The 18,834-nt window shown below is 45.8% G+C and overlaps 1 protein-coding gene across 7 annotated transcripts in view; it reads right to left on the reverse strand.

Moving 5' to 3' along the window:
- Positions 1-484: 484 nt before the first annotated feature.
- The window catches only part of ANKS1B (ankyrin repeat and sterile alpha motif domain containing 1B), a 1,992,519-nt gene continuing 1,974,169 nt past the window's right edge, over positions 485-18,834 (reverse strand). For 2 of the 7 annotated variants that reach the window (XM_006888510.1, XM_006888509.1), the window contains exons 25-26: positions 4,674-4,841; positions 603-1,019 (exon numbers count right to left, since the gene is read on the reverse strand). In XM_006888510.1, the coding sequence (XP_006888572.1) occupies positions 909-1,019; positions 4,674-4,841 (279 nt within the window). In that variant the 3' untranslated portion in view covers positions 603-908. Of the gene's footprint in view, positions 1,036-4,673; positions 4,842-18,834 lie in introns of all 7 variants that reach the window. The other 5 variants (XM_006888514.1, XM_006888513.1, XM_006888511.1 and 2 more) reach the window with 4 other exon arrangements.

The following is an 18,834-nucleotide window of genomic DNA, read 5'->3' on the forward strand; positions in this document are numbered from 1 at the left end:
GAAACACAATCTTTGCAGGCTTGATGACTGCATCAGCACTTTCGGTTCAACGCCAATCTGCTTGCCCGAAACGTCAGCTCTGGTTAAGCATCATCAGTATTTTACCCCAACCGAGCCAGTTCTAATTAGTATAGAAATGCAATTATTTGAAATTAAACCAAAAACATCCCTCACGACTAACCTAGTTTTCTTACCAATGCATTAATGAAACATTCTTTTAATAAAAATATTTAATACAAGACACATTTTTTCCTGTGCATAATAAATTGCTTTTTTTTTAACTGCTCTTAAATTTTGAATCAACCGTTAGATGGAAAGGTTTTCTTTATCCGACAGAACTGATGACATAGAAAATCCACAAATATAGAAATTGGGAAACATAATTTCTTGGCAATCATGGGGTCTTTTTTTGTCCTTTTGCATTCAACGATACTCAGTGATACAATGATTTTACAGATGCTTGATGGAGGGGGTCGTTCTGGTCTGATTTTACCTTTAAAACTGCTGACAGTGAAAAAAGAAATCCAAGATATTTAGGCAGTATTAGAAATCCCCTTAGATTTTTTTTTTTTAAAAGTACTGACCCCAAAGCCAGCAGAACTAGTATTGGGGCAGAGTCAGGAGAAACACCTTGGGGGGTGGTGGGGACCAGGGTTGGGAGTGTCAGAGAAAACATTTCTCAACTCCTGCCTCTCAGGGGTGGTGGCTGGAAAGTATTGGTTGTGTTTTCTATCACTGGTGCAGAAAGAACTTCCCCAGAAACGGTCAGCGGCCTTTCGCCTGTGACAAGGCCACACCACCAGAGCGGTCTTCCTCCGGGGCTGGGTGGAAACGGAGGCGCGAAGGAAAAGCCCGCTCCGGGACTGCTTGGCGTGCAAGGCACCGCAAGGGCGGGAGGACGGCGGGTATCAGAAAATTGTGGTTTCATACTTGGTATTAATTCCCCTTTTGGCTTCTTGGCCCGGCTCCACGATCCACGGCAGATTGGCCAAAGTCTTTTGCTCAGATGGGTCGATCTGCTTTAAAACAGAAAGGCTGATGCCTGTTATACGGTACCTGCACGCATGGGCAAACATGCACCCTAGCCCTGCCTAGGGACCCACCTGAGGACCCATAATGCCCAGGTGGACGAGCAGTGTTTGTGCAGGGGAATTCTCTTTGGGGAACTCTCTTTTTACTGCTGAGCCATGCACTGAAGGTCTGCACATTGACAGGGTCCCAGGCTCTGGGAAGGGGCTTGGGGTGATGGTCTTATCAATGAGATGCAGCTCTTGGCCCCAAGGGCACGGAGCTCATGTGATGAGTGGACACAGAAATGGATTTCAGTCCTGAGAAGTGAGCTAAGAGGGTGTAGGACTGGGCTCTGTGGGAACATAGGAAGATCCTGGACCCCACAGTTGGACACCAGACACTTCTTGGAGGAGAAGAACCAGGTCTTGTCACTCTCTGGTTCCCAACCTCCAACAGCTTCCTTCACACTCACATCTTCACCAGGACCTGTGGGCCGCTGTCTGCCTGCCTCTGTGAGCTCCAACCACACCGCCTCTTAGCTGCTCCTTGCCCACCCAGCTCCCACCCAGGGCCTTTGTGCACTCACCATCTCCCTGCCCGGATCGCTCTTCTCCAGATACCTGCAGGCTTTACGCCCTCATGCCATTTAGGTCTCGGCTCAAACACCACCTCCTTGTAGTCGCCTCCTCTGACAACCCCTGTTTTGTCTGTACAAAATAGCCCCCCTCAATTTTCTAGTGACTCCACGCTCCTCTTCTCCTTTCTATACCCTACCACACATCATAGCATAATTTTTATCTGCTCAGCCTTCGCTACGGTTTATGCTGACAAAGGCAGGATTTGTCTGTTTTGTTCATTGCTCTTTTCCCAGAATTTAGAAAAACTCCTGATAACCCAGTAAACAGTAGGCCCATTGGAAATACTTTTTGGCAAAGAATAAACAAATGAGGTGATGGCTAAATGGAGAGCTGTAAGATAAAGAAGAGTATTCCTGGCAAAGGTGAGCATTCGAGGTGGCAGAAACAGTGTGCACAAAGTCCAGGGGTTAAGAGAAAGTGGCTCTCCTCAGAAGACCACTGATGTCTGCCCAGAGAGAAATAGAAAAGGGAGAGAGAAAGTAACAGGGTCCCACCAGGAGACAAACTTCAACTGTGCTATCAAATGGCTCAATCCTCTATTCCTGGGGCAAAGGTGTAGCTGGGAGCTTTCAGAAAAGGCCTGGAGTGAACTCATCTCTGAGTTACCGCCACTCTGGCATTTCTGCCTCTCTTCATTCATGCCTCTGGCTACTTTGCAGCATTCAAGGGCAAAGCAAGCTGCAGAAAGGGAAGGCCACTCCTATTTTGCTTGAGCTCTGAGCTTCAGAGCAAGCTGGCTGGAAAGCAGGGAGGTGCTTCTTGTATATTCAGGGTCTGCTTTCTGTTTCTCACCAATAAGCAACTGGGAGCATGAGGCAAGGGTACACTGATGGGGCTGAGAAGGAGAGCCAGGCTCTGAAGGCAGGTACAGAACATTAGTATTCGGTGTCGACTTTCACATTTCCCAGTGAAGGCTGGGAGATGAATATTCTATGAGCCCTTATGGCACCCGGTCCTTTGTGCTCTGCTGGAAGAAGTCTGAGGGGACCAGGGAGAAAGTCAGATGGAGGCACCTGCCAGGAATAGATTTATCCAGGCCATAGTGGAAATAAACACAGTTAACTCAAAATATAATCCCCAAACATCCTCGATATTCTTGAACATTTACAACTGACTCTTCACAAAGCTATCTTTGGTAAATCTGGCCACAGATCAGACTCATGCATATTTACTGAACACTAGCAACGGGTCTGACCCAGGTGATAGTAGCAGCTCAATGGATAAAGGTCGCACAGAGAATTAAAAGCAGGCGATATACTTAAGCCTGATTAGACATCTACCTCACACTGGATGGTAGAGAAACACCTCTTTGTGGAGCTGAAAATGTGAATGATAAGATGGGAGCTAGCCGGCAGGAAACGGGGAGAATATTCCAGGTGCAGGAAACAGGTGGGCCTCAGGCCTCAGGAGAGAGCTTCCTGCATTCAAGAAACTGGAAGAACTGAGAGTCTCAGGGGAACGTGCTGGGAAATTATGCTGCAGGTGGTCAGGGCAGGAAGACATGATCTGGTTTATGTCTTAAGATCTCCCAGGTTGCTGGGTGTGAATCGGTCAGTTAGGAGGTAAGCTGCAATATGGCGATGTGAAGACAGCTTGGACTAGTGCAGGGACAATGGGAATGGGTTCCCGAGAGACATTTTAGGGGTGGGCTGGAAAGGGGTTTGGGAAAGACAGGAACCAGACAACATTTTAAGCTTTAATAGGTCACATGGCTGCAGTGAGATCTGGAAGTATCTGTGAAGAGGAAAAGGAAGCATTCAGCCCTGGACAGAAGAAAGCTTGGATGTTTGGTACATATACTCCACAGTAAGAATGTCAGGGAGAAAAAGGAATCTTTCCAGTTGATGTTCTTCAGGAAGGGTAGGGCTGGGCGCCCAGGAGCTTGGGTAGGAGGACAAGGGAATCAGTGTCTGAAATAAGGGCTTTGGAAGCAGGTGTGGGTTCAGAGATTGGAAGGTGACCTGCATTCGTGTGGAATGAATAGCTGAGATAAGATGAAGGGAAAAGCTCTGGAAGTTGGAAGAGATGAAGGGGTCAGATGTTGATGCGATCTTTCTGTGGACACTGAGGTTGCCAAGCATGGAGACAGGCACGGGCACCAGAAAAGACTGCAAACAAGCAGCTCACATGCTCACAAAAGGCGATGATGCTTTTCTGCAAATTCAGAGAAAAAGAATACTTCCCCCTGGCACTGGGGGGCCGGGTGGGTGGTGGGAAGGAGGAGATGGCTGCAGATGGGGGGCTATGTGGGTGTCAGCGCACTGCATTCTGGGTGATGCCTGCCGGGCCCGCCCGAGTCCCTGAGTCTCGAAGATGGGAGGCTGGCTAGGAACCTTCCAGCATGTGGGCATTGCTACTACCAGGGGAAGCCTCCCTCAAGTGGGCGCGCCTGTTAAGACAGAATGTGTGTGGAGCTTGTGGGAGGGAAGGGGAGGAGATTCCTGCAGGAAGACAGATGACGATGAGGAGGAGCTGCACCCTGGGAGCAGTCACCACTCTGTAGGGGCCCTCGGCTGCCAGAGGGAAGGCACCAGGGCCAGGCGCGGGTCTCCCACTGCATCGGGCACCAACCTACATTCATCCATATGTGTGCACGCACACACGCAGCCCGTGCGTGGAGCTCCCTCTGCCTGGGTGCCTGAGATCCCTTCCCTATGCACGTCTGCAAGAGGCCAGGGGCCAGAGAGAGGCTGTGGGTGCAACCCTGAAGCCTGAGGGACCTTTCCTGCCCCTTCACGTTAAGATTCACTAAGGCTAACACACCCATCCCCGCTGCCTGTCCTCATGGGGTCGCTGCAAGTGAGAGTTCATCAAAATGGACTGGTCTCAGGGTCTCTCGGTCCAGGCACGTGGTCCCCCAAGGCTTTGCGGGTGGGACACACAAGCCCGAAGCCAGGGCTGAAGAAGGGCGGGCCCTGATTCTGGGTGGCACCCGGGCCCCTCGCCCTCCTGCACCTGCACCTCTTCTATCTGCTCTGCAGCGGTGGGTTGGGTTTTGAGGGCAGGGGTCTCTCTTCTACTTACCACCGACTTGCGGATGCTGACTCGAGGTTTGGGGATGGGCTTGGAGGGCTTGTTTTCAAAGCTTTCCGGAAGTGTGGAGGAATGGCCCCCTTTCCGAGCTTGTAGTGCCAGCTGGTAAGCGACTTCAAACGCCTGTCCCAGGGTTAGGATGATTTCGTAGGCTAAGTTCTGCAAGAAAACAAGAGCAAGCATTGACTAGGGGTCCGCTGTGTGTCATCGCGGGTGGAGTGACTGTGAACACCAGGGGAGGTGAACTTCCATTGCTACCCCAGCACCTCAGTGAAAATCCACAGGCAACAGGGCCCTTGGGCCGAGTTCATGTCTGCAAAAGTCATTAGCCACTGATGTAGCATACACGCTACAGCCCTAGTAAGGTGTGGCATCCCACTTAACCCCACAGCTGACAGCCGCACGAGGCTCACTCCGTTCCTCAGCTTCCTGGTTTGCTCCTAGGGACCTGGATGGAGGAGGTTCCTGCTGGTCCTTCCTTGGAATTCTGGGAGCCTCAGCTAGGCCTGGGAGGATGATCCCACACGCTCCACAGGCCGTGTTCCTGAGAAGTCTGGGCCTTTTTTACCTCCAACATCTGTGATTCAGTGAACATCTCCCAAACACAATCAAAATCTAATTTAGGCCAAGGGGAGAGGCATTAGTCATGCCGGTGCAAGCGTCTCACAGTTAAAGCAGCGAGCATTCAAACAGAGCCAATTAGCCATCTATTTCTTGAGGCTTTTGCTTTCCCTGTGGGGCCACTCTATATTTTATCATCAAATCAGCAAGAGGCAGGAGATTCTGGGAGGCTGACAAGCCATACCAAGCAGTGCCTGGCGCCAGGGTTCTTGTTTTGAACCTTTTGGTTATTCCTTTTCTAGTTTTCTTCCCTTCTCCAGATTTGTATCCTTGACCCTTCCCTTCTCTTCTAATCACAGCTCCACCCAGCTCGCTGAGAAACACAACACCGGCCAACCCACAAGAGGAAGGTTCTTGATGACACCACCTCCAGGGTCACAGTGTGTCAAGAGGTGGAATGACACTGGTCACAGGCTAGATCTCTGAAGAGAACCTTCCTCAGATTGCTGCACCAAATCTGTACATCAGTGTTCACTGCAGCATGCTTCACAAGAGCCCAAAGGTAGACACAATCTAATGTCTTTAACAGCTGAACAATTAAATAAGATGCAATAGACAGATATATAATATTGAAACAAACTCAAATATACAGAGATTAGCATGTATGAGTGGTTACCAGGAGATTACAGAAAAAGGGAAACCACTGCTTAGGTGATAAACTGTATTACCGTTAATGGTGATCCTGATTCATGCCAATGCACTATATGTGTATACAGATCGTTGAATGGCAGATTTTTGGTTGCATTTTTGCTACAATTTTAAGAAAAATCACCCCCTTCCAACTGAGAGAAGATAGGTGAGATTATGATAAATGGCCGATTATGGGGTTTTATGGGCATGCTGCTAGGAGACGCCAGTCCTTGGAGAAGGACATCATACGTGGAAAATGGAGGGTCAGCAAAGGAGAAGACTGTCAACAAGATGGACTGACACAGTGCTCCTAACGGTGGGCTCACGTGTGGCAGGGATGACGAGGACGGCACAGGATTGGGCAGGGGTCAGAGCTGTCATTCATTGGGTTGCTAGGAGTCATAGCTGACTTGACAGCATCTAGTAACAACAGGGTTTTTAAAATAAAAAAGGACTAGTATTCTGCTTATGCTTATAGTACAAACCTTCCCCTTCCTCTCTACTCACTCATATCCCCACTTAAATGCCTGGACAGCTCAATTCCCATATTTCTGACTGAACTAGTTAGAATGGTGGGTGGTAGGGAGAGGGCCGTCAGGAGCCATTTGAAAGGGGTCCATGAGTTTCTGGACTGATCAGACTTGAGATCAATGCTAGACTGTCATGGTCTCAGAGCCAAGTGGGGAAATGCTACTGCAATTCAGAGCTGGTCTGACAAAGGCTGTGTCTGTCTACTCTGAGTGACTTGTCAAGATGTAGCAGCTCTACAGACAACACGACTGCTTACTGAAGACACTGAACCTGGCGCAGCAAGCCAAGCTCTTCCCCGCAAAGAACACTGAGCCTGTGTTTGCCTCCCAGGATGAGTCAGACTCAGACATTAGTAATTCACCAACAAATGATGGTGGAGGAGGATGGGAGACATCTCTGACCATCATGGCACGAAAAAGGTGGAGCTTTTCCAACTGCCTACACTTGGTGCTCAAGTCATCACCAGCTTTGCTTGGTAGTGCTCTGCTGGGTCCCCCGAAAGGCAGACAGGGATTTCCAATTTCTCTAGTTTCAAAATAAAGCTGTAAGTTCTAAGTCTTGTTTACCATGACCATGGGAGATGGTGACAGCCATCAAATAGCTGATGGTCATCCTTCAGAGATGCAAACATATTCATGTTCTGGGGCGGGGGTGGGGGGTGGGCAGGGGAAATGGAAGAAGGGGAAGTGTTGGGTGTGACACTGAGTGATGCTTTAACATGCAGCAATGGTACAGCTTACTGAAGATGAATTTCATTAATGTAAAACAAATTCCTGAAAGTGAGATTTACATAAAACATCAAGGTTTTCAAAAGAAAATTAGAGGTGTTCAGTTGAGCAGGCGAGATTTTTCACACAATTATTCCGGGATGCCTAAAGGTTCTGAAAGGTAATGGACTAGAAGCGCTGTCCTTTCAGTTTTAATTAGTTCTCCATGTTTGGAAACGGCTCAGATAAAAACACAGAGACCAGACTGTGGGCTAACCTGTCACCTGGTCTCTCCTCGTTTGGTTTTCATTCTTGACACCCTGCTTTTCACTGTGTTGGAGAATTTCGTGCAGTATTCGTTTATGATTTGGTATAGTAAAGAGAGGGAGCCCTGGTGGTCTACTGGCAAGGAGCTACACTGCAATCCCAAAGGTATGTGGTTTGAGGCCACCAGCTACTTTGCAGGAGAAGGATGGGCAATCTCCTCCTGTGTGATTAACTGCCTCTGAAAACCTGCAGGAGGGTCAGCTATGGGTTGGTTCTGACTCAACGGTATACAACAACAACAACAATGTAAAGAAGTGCACACTCTACTTTTCCTAGATTTTTTTGCAAACTTAGGATCTGAGGTATTAATGCCGCGTGTCTGAGAAAACCCTGAGACATCAGGACATTCTATTCCAGAGGAGTGATGTGCTGGCCATCTCACAGAGAGCCCAGAGTCCTGGAGGGGAAGAGACAGGGGCAGATTATTCAAAAAACATGGTAAGCATGGGCTACTGGTGCTTATTTGCTGTAGTGAATGATCTCATATGGGTTCACCATATTTAAATACATAGGAAATTATAGATTAGTAACTGTAGATTAGTAAGCAAGCATGAGCAAGTCCATGTTCACCTTGCTATTGGATACTCTGCCCCTGTTATGGGTTGTTGTTGTTATGTGCCATCACATCGCTTATACGACACCTGAAACCTGCTCTATCCTGTGCCAACCTCACTGTCTCCGACACACCTAACCTCATTACCCCAGTCACTGAATGGGTCCATCTCATCGAGCGTCTTCCTCTCTGTGTTGTCCCTCTACCCTTCCAAGCATGATGTCCCTCTCCAAGGACTGGTTCCTCTTTGCAACATGCCCAAAATACGTCAGACAAAGCCTCAGAATCTTTGCCTCCAAGGAGCAGCCTGGTTTCACCCTCTCCAGGACAAACACAAACCTGTTAGTTCTCCTGGCAGTCCATGCTATATTCAACACTCTTCTCCAGCACCACAGCTCAAAGGCATCAATTCTCTTTCTGTCATCCCTAGTCATTGTCTAGCTCTCTGATGCATAGCAACTGCAAAGAGTATGGCCTGGATCAGGTGCACCTTAGTCTCCAGACTGATGTCGTGGATTAGGAATTGGAAAAAAAGGCTTTGATTCTGTAGGAGGGTGTTATGGAGCCAAACGATGGCAGCCATCCCTGGAAGCAGAATCTTTGATGTGGTGAAAAAAATGTGGAACAGTTTACTAAAGAGTAATAAGGCATATGCACCCGTGTTGTTCAGTTATCATCATTATTACAATAATGGCCTTTGCTGTATCTGTACTTCTGAGACTGAGTTAGTACACTTAGCATAATTTCCTCTAGACTCTCCCATGTTATGTAGTATTTTACAAAATCATTGCTCTTTAGTGCTGCATAGTATTCCATTGTATAAATGTACCACAATTTCCCCATCCATGTGTTTGCTGATGGGCATTTAGGCTGTTTCCATTTTCTTGCTATTATGAATAACACTGCTATGAAGGTATGTGTACATTTTCTCTGTTCATGTTTCAGTTCTCATTTCCTTGGGGTATATTCCTAGCAATGGGATAGGTGGGCAAGGGTGGAAATCACTAGGATAACAGAGTTTAGCGAGCAGATGGGGTGGGGTGAAGGAATAGGAAAGATTCAATGAGAACTTGAAAAGACAGGGTAATAATAAACATAGATTAGTAGAAATTAATGATATAAAATACTACGTATGTGAATGTGTGAAACACAATGTAAATGAAAGATTGTATAAAACATAGTGTACCTGAATGAAACACAATGTATACTAATTATTACATGGAAACAAATTAAAAAATTACATATTAAAAAAAGAAAAAATTAAGTACAAGTACTTTTGTGTTTATTGAGTTATCTGCCCCCAGGGTAGGTGCTTATCTGATGAGACCTGAAAATATACCATTCGAACTGGGAAGGAAGACCCACTTGCGGGTTTACTCTTTTGCCTCTTGGAACATCCCCACTGTCTAAACTGCAAGGGAGGAGACTGCCCATCCTTCTGTGGAGCAGCTGGTGGACCCCACCTGCTTCCTCTTGGTATTGCAGGTTTATTGAAGCTTCTTACCACTCACTGGGCCACGAGGGCTTCCTATCTGAGTTGCTGTTGTTATGTGCCGTCGAGTCATTTGCAACTCATAGCGACCCTATGTACGACAGCCCTAAACCCTGCTCTATCCTGCGCCAACCGCATTGCCTCTGACACACCCATCCCGATCACCCCAGTCACTGAATCAATCCACCTCATAGAGGGTCTTCCTCTCCTGCACTGTCCCTCCACTCTACCCAGCATGATGTCCCTCTCTAAAGACCCGTCTCTCCTTACAACATGTCCAAAGTATGTCAGGCGAAGACCCAGAATCCTTGTCTCCAAGGAGCAGCCTGGTTTAATCCTCTCTACGATGAATCTGTTTGTTTTCTTGGCAGTCCATGGTACATTCAATACTCTTCTCCAGCACCACAGCTCAAAGGCGTCAATTCTCCTTCTATCCTCCCTAGTCATTGTCCAACTCTCTGATGCGTAACAAGTGATTGCAAAAACCATGGCCTGTATCAGGCGGTCCTTAGTCTCCAGAGAGACACGGTTGCTCTTGAGTACTTTAGAGAGGTCCCTAACCGCAGACTTTCCCATCGCAATACGGTTTTTGATTTCCTGGCTGCTGGTGCCAAGAGTGTTGAGCGTGGAGCCGAGCAAACTGAAGCTGTGAACACTCTTAATCTCTTCGCCATCCATCCTGATGCTACCGATTGGTCCAGTGGTGAGAATTTTTGTCTTCTTGACATTGAGCCTCAGTCCATACTTAAGGCTGCAGTCCTTGACCCTCTGCAGTAAGTGCATGAGGTCCTCCTCAGTTTCAGCGAGCAAGGTTGTGTCATCTGCATAACGCAGATTGTTGACAGATCGTCCACCAATCCTAACACCACCCTTCTCCTCATAGAGCCCAACCTCTCGGATAATCTGCTCTGCATACAGGTTGAAAAGGTACAGAGATAGGACACATCCCTGATGTACTCCCTTCCCAATTTTGAACATGCAGTGTTGCCCTGCTCTGTTCTGACTACTGCCTCTTGGTCCAAGTATAGGTTTCGTATTAGCACAATTAAATGTTCTGGGATTCCCATTCTTCTCAGAGTCAGCCACAGTTTATTATGATCCACGCAGTCAAATGCCTCCGCATAATCAATGAAACACAGATAGACATTCTTCTGGTATTCTCTGCTTTCAGCTAAGATCCATCTAACATCAGCTACAATATCCCTAGTACCACGACATCTTCTAAACCCAGCCTGGACTTCTGGCAGTTCTCTGCTGATGTATTGTTCCAGTCGTTTTTGGATAATCTTCAGTAGAATCTTGGTTGCATGTGAAATCAATGATATTGTTCTGTAGTTTCCACACTCAGTTGGGTCACCCTTTTTTGGGATGGGAACAAATATAGAGTTTGAATTTTGTGGGTAGGAAAAACATCAAAAAAGAATGTTGCCATTTCAGAGGTTTGTTTATTCTAGCAATGCTGTTTGCAAGGTCTGAAAGGATCTTTGTCCTTGATACACTGTAGGGAAACCAGTGACAGGTCTACCAGGAGCATGTGGAATCTAATTGCTGAATGAATGAAAATATGTGCATAAAGAAAGGAAAACTGAGCAGTAACAGGGCTCGGTGTTACTCTGGCTACCATTAAGTAAGGAGTCCTCGTGGCATAGTGGGTTAGGCCTCAGATGCACACTGGAAGGCGGGGGGGTTGGAAGCCAGCAGTTAGTCGTTCTGTGGGATAAAGAGGTTGCAGTCTGCTTCCAGAAAGACTACAGCGTTGGAGACCTTGTGGCCGGTTCTCTTCTATCCTACAGGGTGGCTGTAAATTGGAACTGACATGTTGGCAGTGGGTTTGGTTTTCTTGTTACTGTTGAGTGACTCACAGTGACTCTATAGGACAGAAGAGAAATGCTCCAGACAGTCCCCTATGCTGGAATCATTACAGGAGCAGATCACGTCACCAGGTCTCTTTTCTCACAAAGAGACTGATGGGTTCACACAATTCCCCTTTAGTCAGCAGTTCAATGCTTAGCCCTTGTGCCACCAGGTCCCTGATGAGTGACAATCAACTAAATGCACACAGCAATGAGAGTTAAGCGAGAACTTACTAGGTGTCTGACACTGTGCCAAATGCTAGGGCTCTCATTTACACAGTGATGATAGGAACAGTCTAATGGTGATTCATTTTATAAAACATAATGAGAACTATGAGAATGACTGTATGAAGCACAATGTGAATGAATGGAGAATAGTGTGAAACACAGTGTATACCAATTTTGTAAGCAAACTAATAAAAAAAAACCAAACCCCCAAATTTTACCACAGTCGTATGCAGGAGAGGATCATTATTCTATTTTTTTTTTTAAGATAAATTAAAGCTCCGAGTCCTTAAGTAACTTGCCTGACACCACGGAATTAAAAGTCAGAGTTATGAGTGCCTATCTATGAGTCAGAAGTGCACAGTCTTAACCATCCCCACAGGAGCTTGCTGGTCTCCAAGACGGGCTGCAGGCAGCTCTTCCCGTCACTGTGCTAACATGTTTCCTCACTGAGATGCAGTCTCTTCCTCCACCTCCTTTAACTCAGGCTGGCCTTCATGACTCGGTAGTCCAGACAGATGTGGCTGAGTGAGGTTCTGGGATCTTTGAGGTTAGATCACAGGCGCTTCTGCCTGGGCCTCCTGGACACTCTGGGGAGCTCACACATGTGCGGAGAGTTGGGCCACCTTGAGGGGCCATGCTGTAAGGATTTCCAAGCTGGCTCTGTGGAGAGGCTGTCTGGAGAGCAACAATCATCCCAGCCCGCCAGCCCCGGGCTCCTGAGATGGAGCGGGGAGACGCCCTGCACAGTCCGGCTCTCACAGGCACCACGTGGAAAGGACCCAGGCCCTAATGATGTTGCCCCCAGTGGAGCAGTGCCCATCTCTCCAGCAACCTGAGCCCCCTCAGCTGAGGCACCATGTGCCGCAGAGCAGGGGCAAGTAGAACTCATGTGCCCTGCCCAAATTCCTGAACCACAAAATCATGAACACAACAAAACGGACAGTGTTTTGGGGAACTACATTTTGGGGTAGTTTGCCATGCCACAGTGGACAAGTGGAACATCCCAGGATAACACAGGGGCTGACCCTCCATTCCAGGTAGCATCAAAGGGGACTTGTGAGTTTAAGCTGTGATAAAACCTCCTTCATGATGGGAGGCCAGTGCTGGAGATGCCACCGGTCAGCCTTGGCCATGAGGAGGGTGATGATGCTTGTGACCCACACGAGTCATAGGGTAACTAAACACTAAGGTGTCCCTCGCCTGATGCCATGGTCAAGCCAAAACCACAGCACTAGCATATCCGTTAATGTCAGAACAAGGCCATCTGTAATCTCTAGTCACTGCTTCCTGGTACGTAAACTAGAACTCATTCAGCTTTATGTCCATTACCTCACATCTCTCAAATGTTGTTACCACTAACCTTGACTGCTCTGGGTTCCTATTTCACATCCATTGTTTTCTGGAAGAGATTATCTTGGTTTTTCTAAGTCTCTCGTCTGGATCACATTTACTATGGCAATTAGTCTGAAGTACTTTCTACCTTACTCAGTGCACTTGTAACAGAAATGTGTGTGTGCATGTTTGCTGGGGTCTTGGAGGTGATTATTGGAATGCACGCTCTAGCTCCAGTGTTCTTTCTATGAAAAAAAAAGGAGATGCTAACATACACTCACTGGATTGCTTCAGAAATTAACAGTAATATTTAAACTAATGGAAACGCCAACTAACATTATTTACTGTGTGCAGGCACCAGGCAAAATGCTCTATATAGGTTCTCTCTCTTAATCTTAACAACTCTTATGTTGTAGTTCTGGTCTTATCTCCATTTTTGCATGTGAGATGATTAAGGCTCAGAAAAGGCTGTATGACTTACTTGTGACGCCAGCGCCAGGCCAGGCTGAGCTTTAAACCTGATGGTTTTGCCAGGCCATGCTCTTGACAATGACATTTCAGGACCATCCTTGAGAGAAAGCAAGGACTTTTTTTTTTTCCTTTTTAAAGTTGAATTCAGAAGGCATCATGCTTTAATGTTGTAATCAGAGCTTGTTTTTCTCAGGAAAACTGGAGACAAGCAAGCTGGAACATGCTGTCAGGCGGTGGGCTCCTCCAGGCAGTGAGGCCCTCGCTTAACATTACAAAGGAAATTTACTGAGCTCCTTGTGTGTGTCAGGGGCCCTACTGTTCCTTGACCCGGGCTTAATATCTGCTTGCTGAAGGAGGCAGAGGCATGACGCGATCCCGAGTCTCCAGTTCCAGAGACTCACAGAGATAAAATGATGAATTCTGTCAGCCTTCTGCATCTCTGTCACTGAGGCTACAGGCGGCACATTCATCAGTTTGGTTTTGGAAAGACTGCACGCCTAACAGTAGTCCATGCCAGTGGAAGAGCTCTGGCGAGCCCGGAACCAAAACAGCAAGCTCACGGCCACTGAGCTGGTTCCGCCGCAGAGCTGACCTCCACAGAGTTTGTGAGCCTGTAAATCTTTATGGGAGGAGACTCTCCATCTTCCTCCAGTTGGTGCATCCGAACTGCAAACGTTCAGTTAACAGCCCAACACATAACATACTGAGGCACTAGGGCATCTTCTGGTCGCCCTGCTGTTGTTACGTGCCGCTGAGGAATGTCCAACTCCAGTAACCGTGTAAACAACAGAGCTGAACCCCGTCATGTCCGGTGCCATCCTCTTCATCTCTGACACACTTGAAACCAGAGCTGGAGTCACTGTGTCAATCCCTCTTGTTGAGGGTCTTCCTTTCTTTTGCTGACCATCCACCTTTCCTAGCTTGATGTCCCTTTCCAAGCAATAATCCTGCTAATATCCCCGAAGTATGGGAGATGAAGTTTTGCCATTCTTGCCTCCAGGGGGCAGTCTGGCTGCACTTCTCCATGCCATTTGGCAGTTCATGGGATAATCAGTGCTCCCTTCCAACACTGCAACTCCATGGCATTGATGTTTCTTCTGTCACCCTTATTCATTGTCCAGCTCACTGACAGATAGCATGTGAATGAAAAGGACTGAATAAGGTGCACCTTTGTCTTCAAACTGACATCACTGATCCACAGTACTTTAGAGAGGTTCCTGACAACAAAATTGCGCAGGGCATATGGTCTTTTGATTCCACAATTGCTAATGCAGATAGTGTTGACTGTGGATCCAAGCAAGATGAACTTGCTCAATTTCAGTTTCTTCTTCATCTATCAGGATGTTACCTGTTGGTCCAGTGGTGAGATTTCTTTTCTTTTTTTTTTTTTTTGTGTGTGTTTGTACCCTTGGGTCGGATCCAACTGGTACAGGAGGAGATTGCCCTTCCTTCTCTAGTGGAGCATCTGGTGGATACGAACCATGCACCTTCAGGATTGTAGCACAGCTTCTTGCCACGAGGCCACAAAAGATCCAGTATTTGTCTTCTTGAAGTGGAGATGTAATCTATATTGAAGGCTGTAGCCTTTGATTTTCTGCAGTAAGTGCTTCAAATTCTCCTCACACTCAGCAAGCAAGGCTGTGTCATCAGCGTAACACAGGTTGTGGATGAGTCTTTCTTCTATCCAGATGCCACATTTCTCTCTACAGAGTCCAGCTTCTCAAATTATTAGTTCAGTATATAGATTGAATAGGTGTAAATAAAGGATACAATTACCCTTGCATGGCATTAATAGGAAAAGGTACATCACTAGGATTGTCTTTGTTGGTAATTCCTGCCTTGCAAATCTCTTAGGCATAAGGATTCAAGGACATGTGCAAACACATCCAATAGAGTTTAAAGTTTTGGTTATTAGGAGATAGATGAAATACACTCGTGGGATCATACTGTAGAATGCTAGACAGTCATTTCAAATGACAGTTGAGTAATTTACCAAACTTGTTATAAGACTATTAAAAAATAAAAATACATATATATAGTATCTGCAGTGCTTGCTGCAGAAGGTCAAGGACTGCAGCCTTCAATATGGATTGAAGCTCAACATCAAGAAAACTGAGATTCTCACCACTGGGCTGATTGGCAGCATCATGATAGACAATGAAGAGACTGAGATTGTTAACAGCTTCAGTTTGTTTGGCTCCACAATCAACACTCTTGGTAGCAGCAGCCAGGAAATTAAAAGACAAACTGCACTGAGAGAGTCTGCTGTCAGAGACCTCTCCAAAGTACTAAAGAACAATGGTGTCAGTCTGGAGACCAAGGTGTGCCTGACTGAGGCCATAGCTTTGCAATTACTTACTATGAGTCAGAAAGCTGGACAACGACTTGGGAATACAGAAGGAGAATTGATGCCTTTGAGCTGTGGTGCTGGAGAAGAGTATTGAATATACCATGGGTGGCTAGGAGAACAAACAAATTTGTCCGGGAGAAGGTGAAACTAGGCTGCTCCTTGGAGGCAAAGATTGTGGAGCTTCGTATGACATACTTTGTACTTGTTGCAAGGAGGCACCAGTCCTTGGAGAGGAACCTCATGCTTGGGAGGGTGCAGGGACAGCGCAAGAGAGGAAGACTCTTTTTTAAAAATTAATTAAATTTTATTAATTTTAATGAACATTTACAGAGATTTTGGGTTTCCATTCATCCATTGTTGCACTATTTTTCTCTACCGCGACCCCTCCCCCCCAGTTTGTTCCTTTTTTTTTTTTTTAAGAGGAAGACTCTTGATGAGATGGATTGGTTCAGTGAGTAGGGTAATGGGGGTGGGTGTGTTGGAGACAGTAAGATTGGCACAGAATAGAGCAGGGAATAGGGCTGTTGTACATAGGGTCGCTATGAGTTGCAAGTGACTTGACAGCACATAACAACAACAACAGCATGGTATCTACTTGATAAGTTTGAAGCACTGAAAACTAATGATCGAAGAAGAGTTGTGGCATGGTATCAATGATAGCATCTATGAAGAAAGCAAAAGGTCATTACAGATAGAGGAGAAAGAAAAAAAGCAACAAAACCAAAATGGGTGTCAGAATAGACTCTGAAAATGGCACTGGAGCATTGAGAAGTCAAAAAAGGGGGAAACATGCCAAAGTTAAAGAGCTGAACATAAGATTTAAAAAGGCAGCTCGCAAAGACAAAGAAAAGTATAATGGAATGTGCAAAGAGCTGGAATTGAAGAATAAAAAGGGAATAACTTGGTCTGCATTTATCAAACTAAGAGAACTTAAAGAGAAAGGCAGTTTAAGCCTTGAGTTGTAATATTGAAAGATGCTATGAACAATATATTGAATGACTCAGAAAGCACCAAAAGAAGATGGAGAGAATACAAAGTCACTGTACCAAAAAGAACTGACTGACATTGAAAAAATTCAGGAAGTACCATATGAGCACGAGCCAATGGCAATGAAGGAGGAAGTGGAAGCTGCACTGAAACATTGGGGAAAAAAATAAGGTCTTAGGAATCAATGGGATAACAGATGCATCCTGGGTACACTCTCTGGTCTATGTCAGGAAATTTGAAGGACAACAGATTGGAAGAGGTCCATATTTGTTCCCACTCCCAAGAAAGTTGATAGAACAGAATGTGGAAACTATCAGGCAATATCATTATCACATGCAAGCAAAATACTTCTGAAGACCATAAAAAACCGACAAGAACAGTACATAGATAGGGAATTGCCAGAAGTTCAAGCAGGATTTAGAAGAGGGACCAGGGATATAACTGCTGATGTCAGATGGATCCTGCCTGAAAGTAAAGAATACCAAGAGAATATCTATTTATGTTTTATTAACTATGCAAAGCAATTTGACTGTGTGGATCATAATGAGTTATGGCTAACACTGAGAAGAATGGTAATCCCAGAGTACTTAATTGTACTCATGCGGAACCTATACCTGGACCAGGAGGCTGTTGTATGGACAGAGGAAGAGAATACTATGTGGTTTAAAATTAAGAAGGGAGTGTGTCACGGTTGTATTCTCTCTCAATATCTATTCAATCGGTATGCTAAGCAAATTATTTGAGAAGCTGGACTCCATGGCATCAAGACTGGAGGAAGACTCATCAAAAACTTGCATTATGCTGATAACACAATCTTGCTTGCTTAAAGTGAGGAGGACTTGAAACACTTGCTGAAAAAGATCAAAGAATACAGCCTGTAATATGTATTGCATCTCAGCATCAAGAAAAGAAAGATTCTTATCACTTGACCAATAGGCAACATCATGATAGATGGAGAAAAGACTGAAACTCTCAACAACTTCATCTTACTTGGATCCACAATCAAGACCCTTGGTACCAGCAGTCAGGAAATCAGGAGCTGTATTGCACTAGGAAAGTCTGCCGTCAGAGACCTCTCCAAATTATTGAGAAGAAATGATGTAAGTTTGATGACTAAGGTGTGTCTGATTCAGGCCATGTCTTTTTCAATCACTTGTTATGCATCTGAGAGCTGGACAATGAATAAGGATGATAGAAGAAGAATTGATGTCTTTGAGCTTTGGAGTTGGAGAAGAGTACTGAACATCCCATAGCCTGCCAAAAGAACAAACAAATACATCTTGGGAAAAGTGTAGCCACAGTGCTCTTTAGAGGCAAAGTTGATAAAGCTTTGCTTCAAATAATTCAGACCTGTTGCTAGAAGGGTCTCTTTCTTGAAGAGGGACATGATGCTTGAAAAGGCAGAAGGTGGGTGAAGGAGAGAAAGACCGTAAGCCAGGTGGGCTGACATAGTGACTGCTACATTGGTCTCTAGTGTGTCAGGAAGTGTGAAGATGGCACAGGAGAGGGCAGGGTTCAGATCTGTTGTTCACAGGGTTGCTATTGGTCCTACTGGACTTGGTGGCACCTACCAACAACAACAACAACAACAACAACATTTGATAGGTACCTATTGGTATCTTATCTGATAATGGTATTTATTTGCTATATGAATAGTATAATTGACATAGATAATGAAATATTACTAATAATTATATTGTGGGTGATTCCCCCCTTTTTATTTTTTGAATTTTATTCAAATGGAATGAACACTTTTTTACTGGGAATCTTTTTATTATGGTTTATTATTATTTTTGTTGATTTCCCCAGCTAACTGGCTTCCCGAAGACTCTAGTCTCATTTGACTTTGCATTCCTAGGGCTTAGTTCTTTAGTAGTACAAAAGGTTATGCATTCAGCTGCTAACTGCAAGGCTAGCGGTTCGAATCCACTCAGTGGCACTGTGGTACAAAGATCCGGAAATGTGCTCCTGTACAAGAAAGCAACCAAGAAAACTCTCTGGGCAGCTCTACTCCATCACGTGAGGTCACTGACTGGATGGCCCCTAAAAACAGTAGAATCTTTGGTGCTT

The sequence above is a fragment of the Elephantulus edwardii genome, unplaced genomic scaffold (genome assembly GCF_000299155.1).
Source record: "Elephantulus edwardii isolate Elephantulus edwardi_28Jun2011 unplaced genomic scaffold, EleEdw1.0 scaffold00068, whole genome shotgun sequence".
Lineage (NCBI taxonomy): Eukaryota > Metazoa > Chordata > Mammalia > Macroscelidea > Macroscelididae > Elephantulus > Elephantulus edwardii.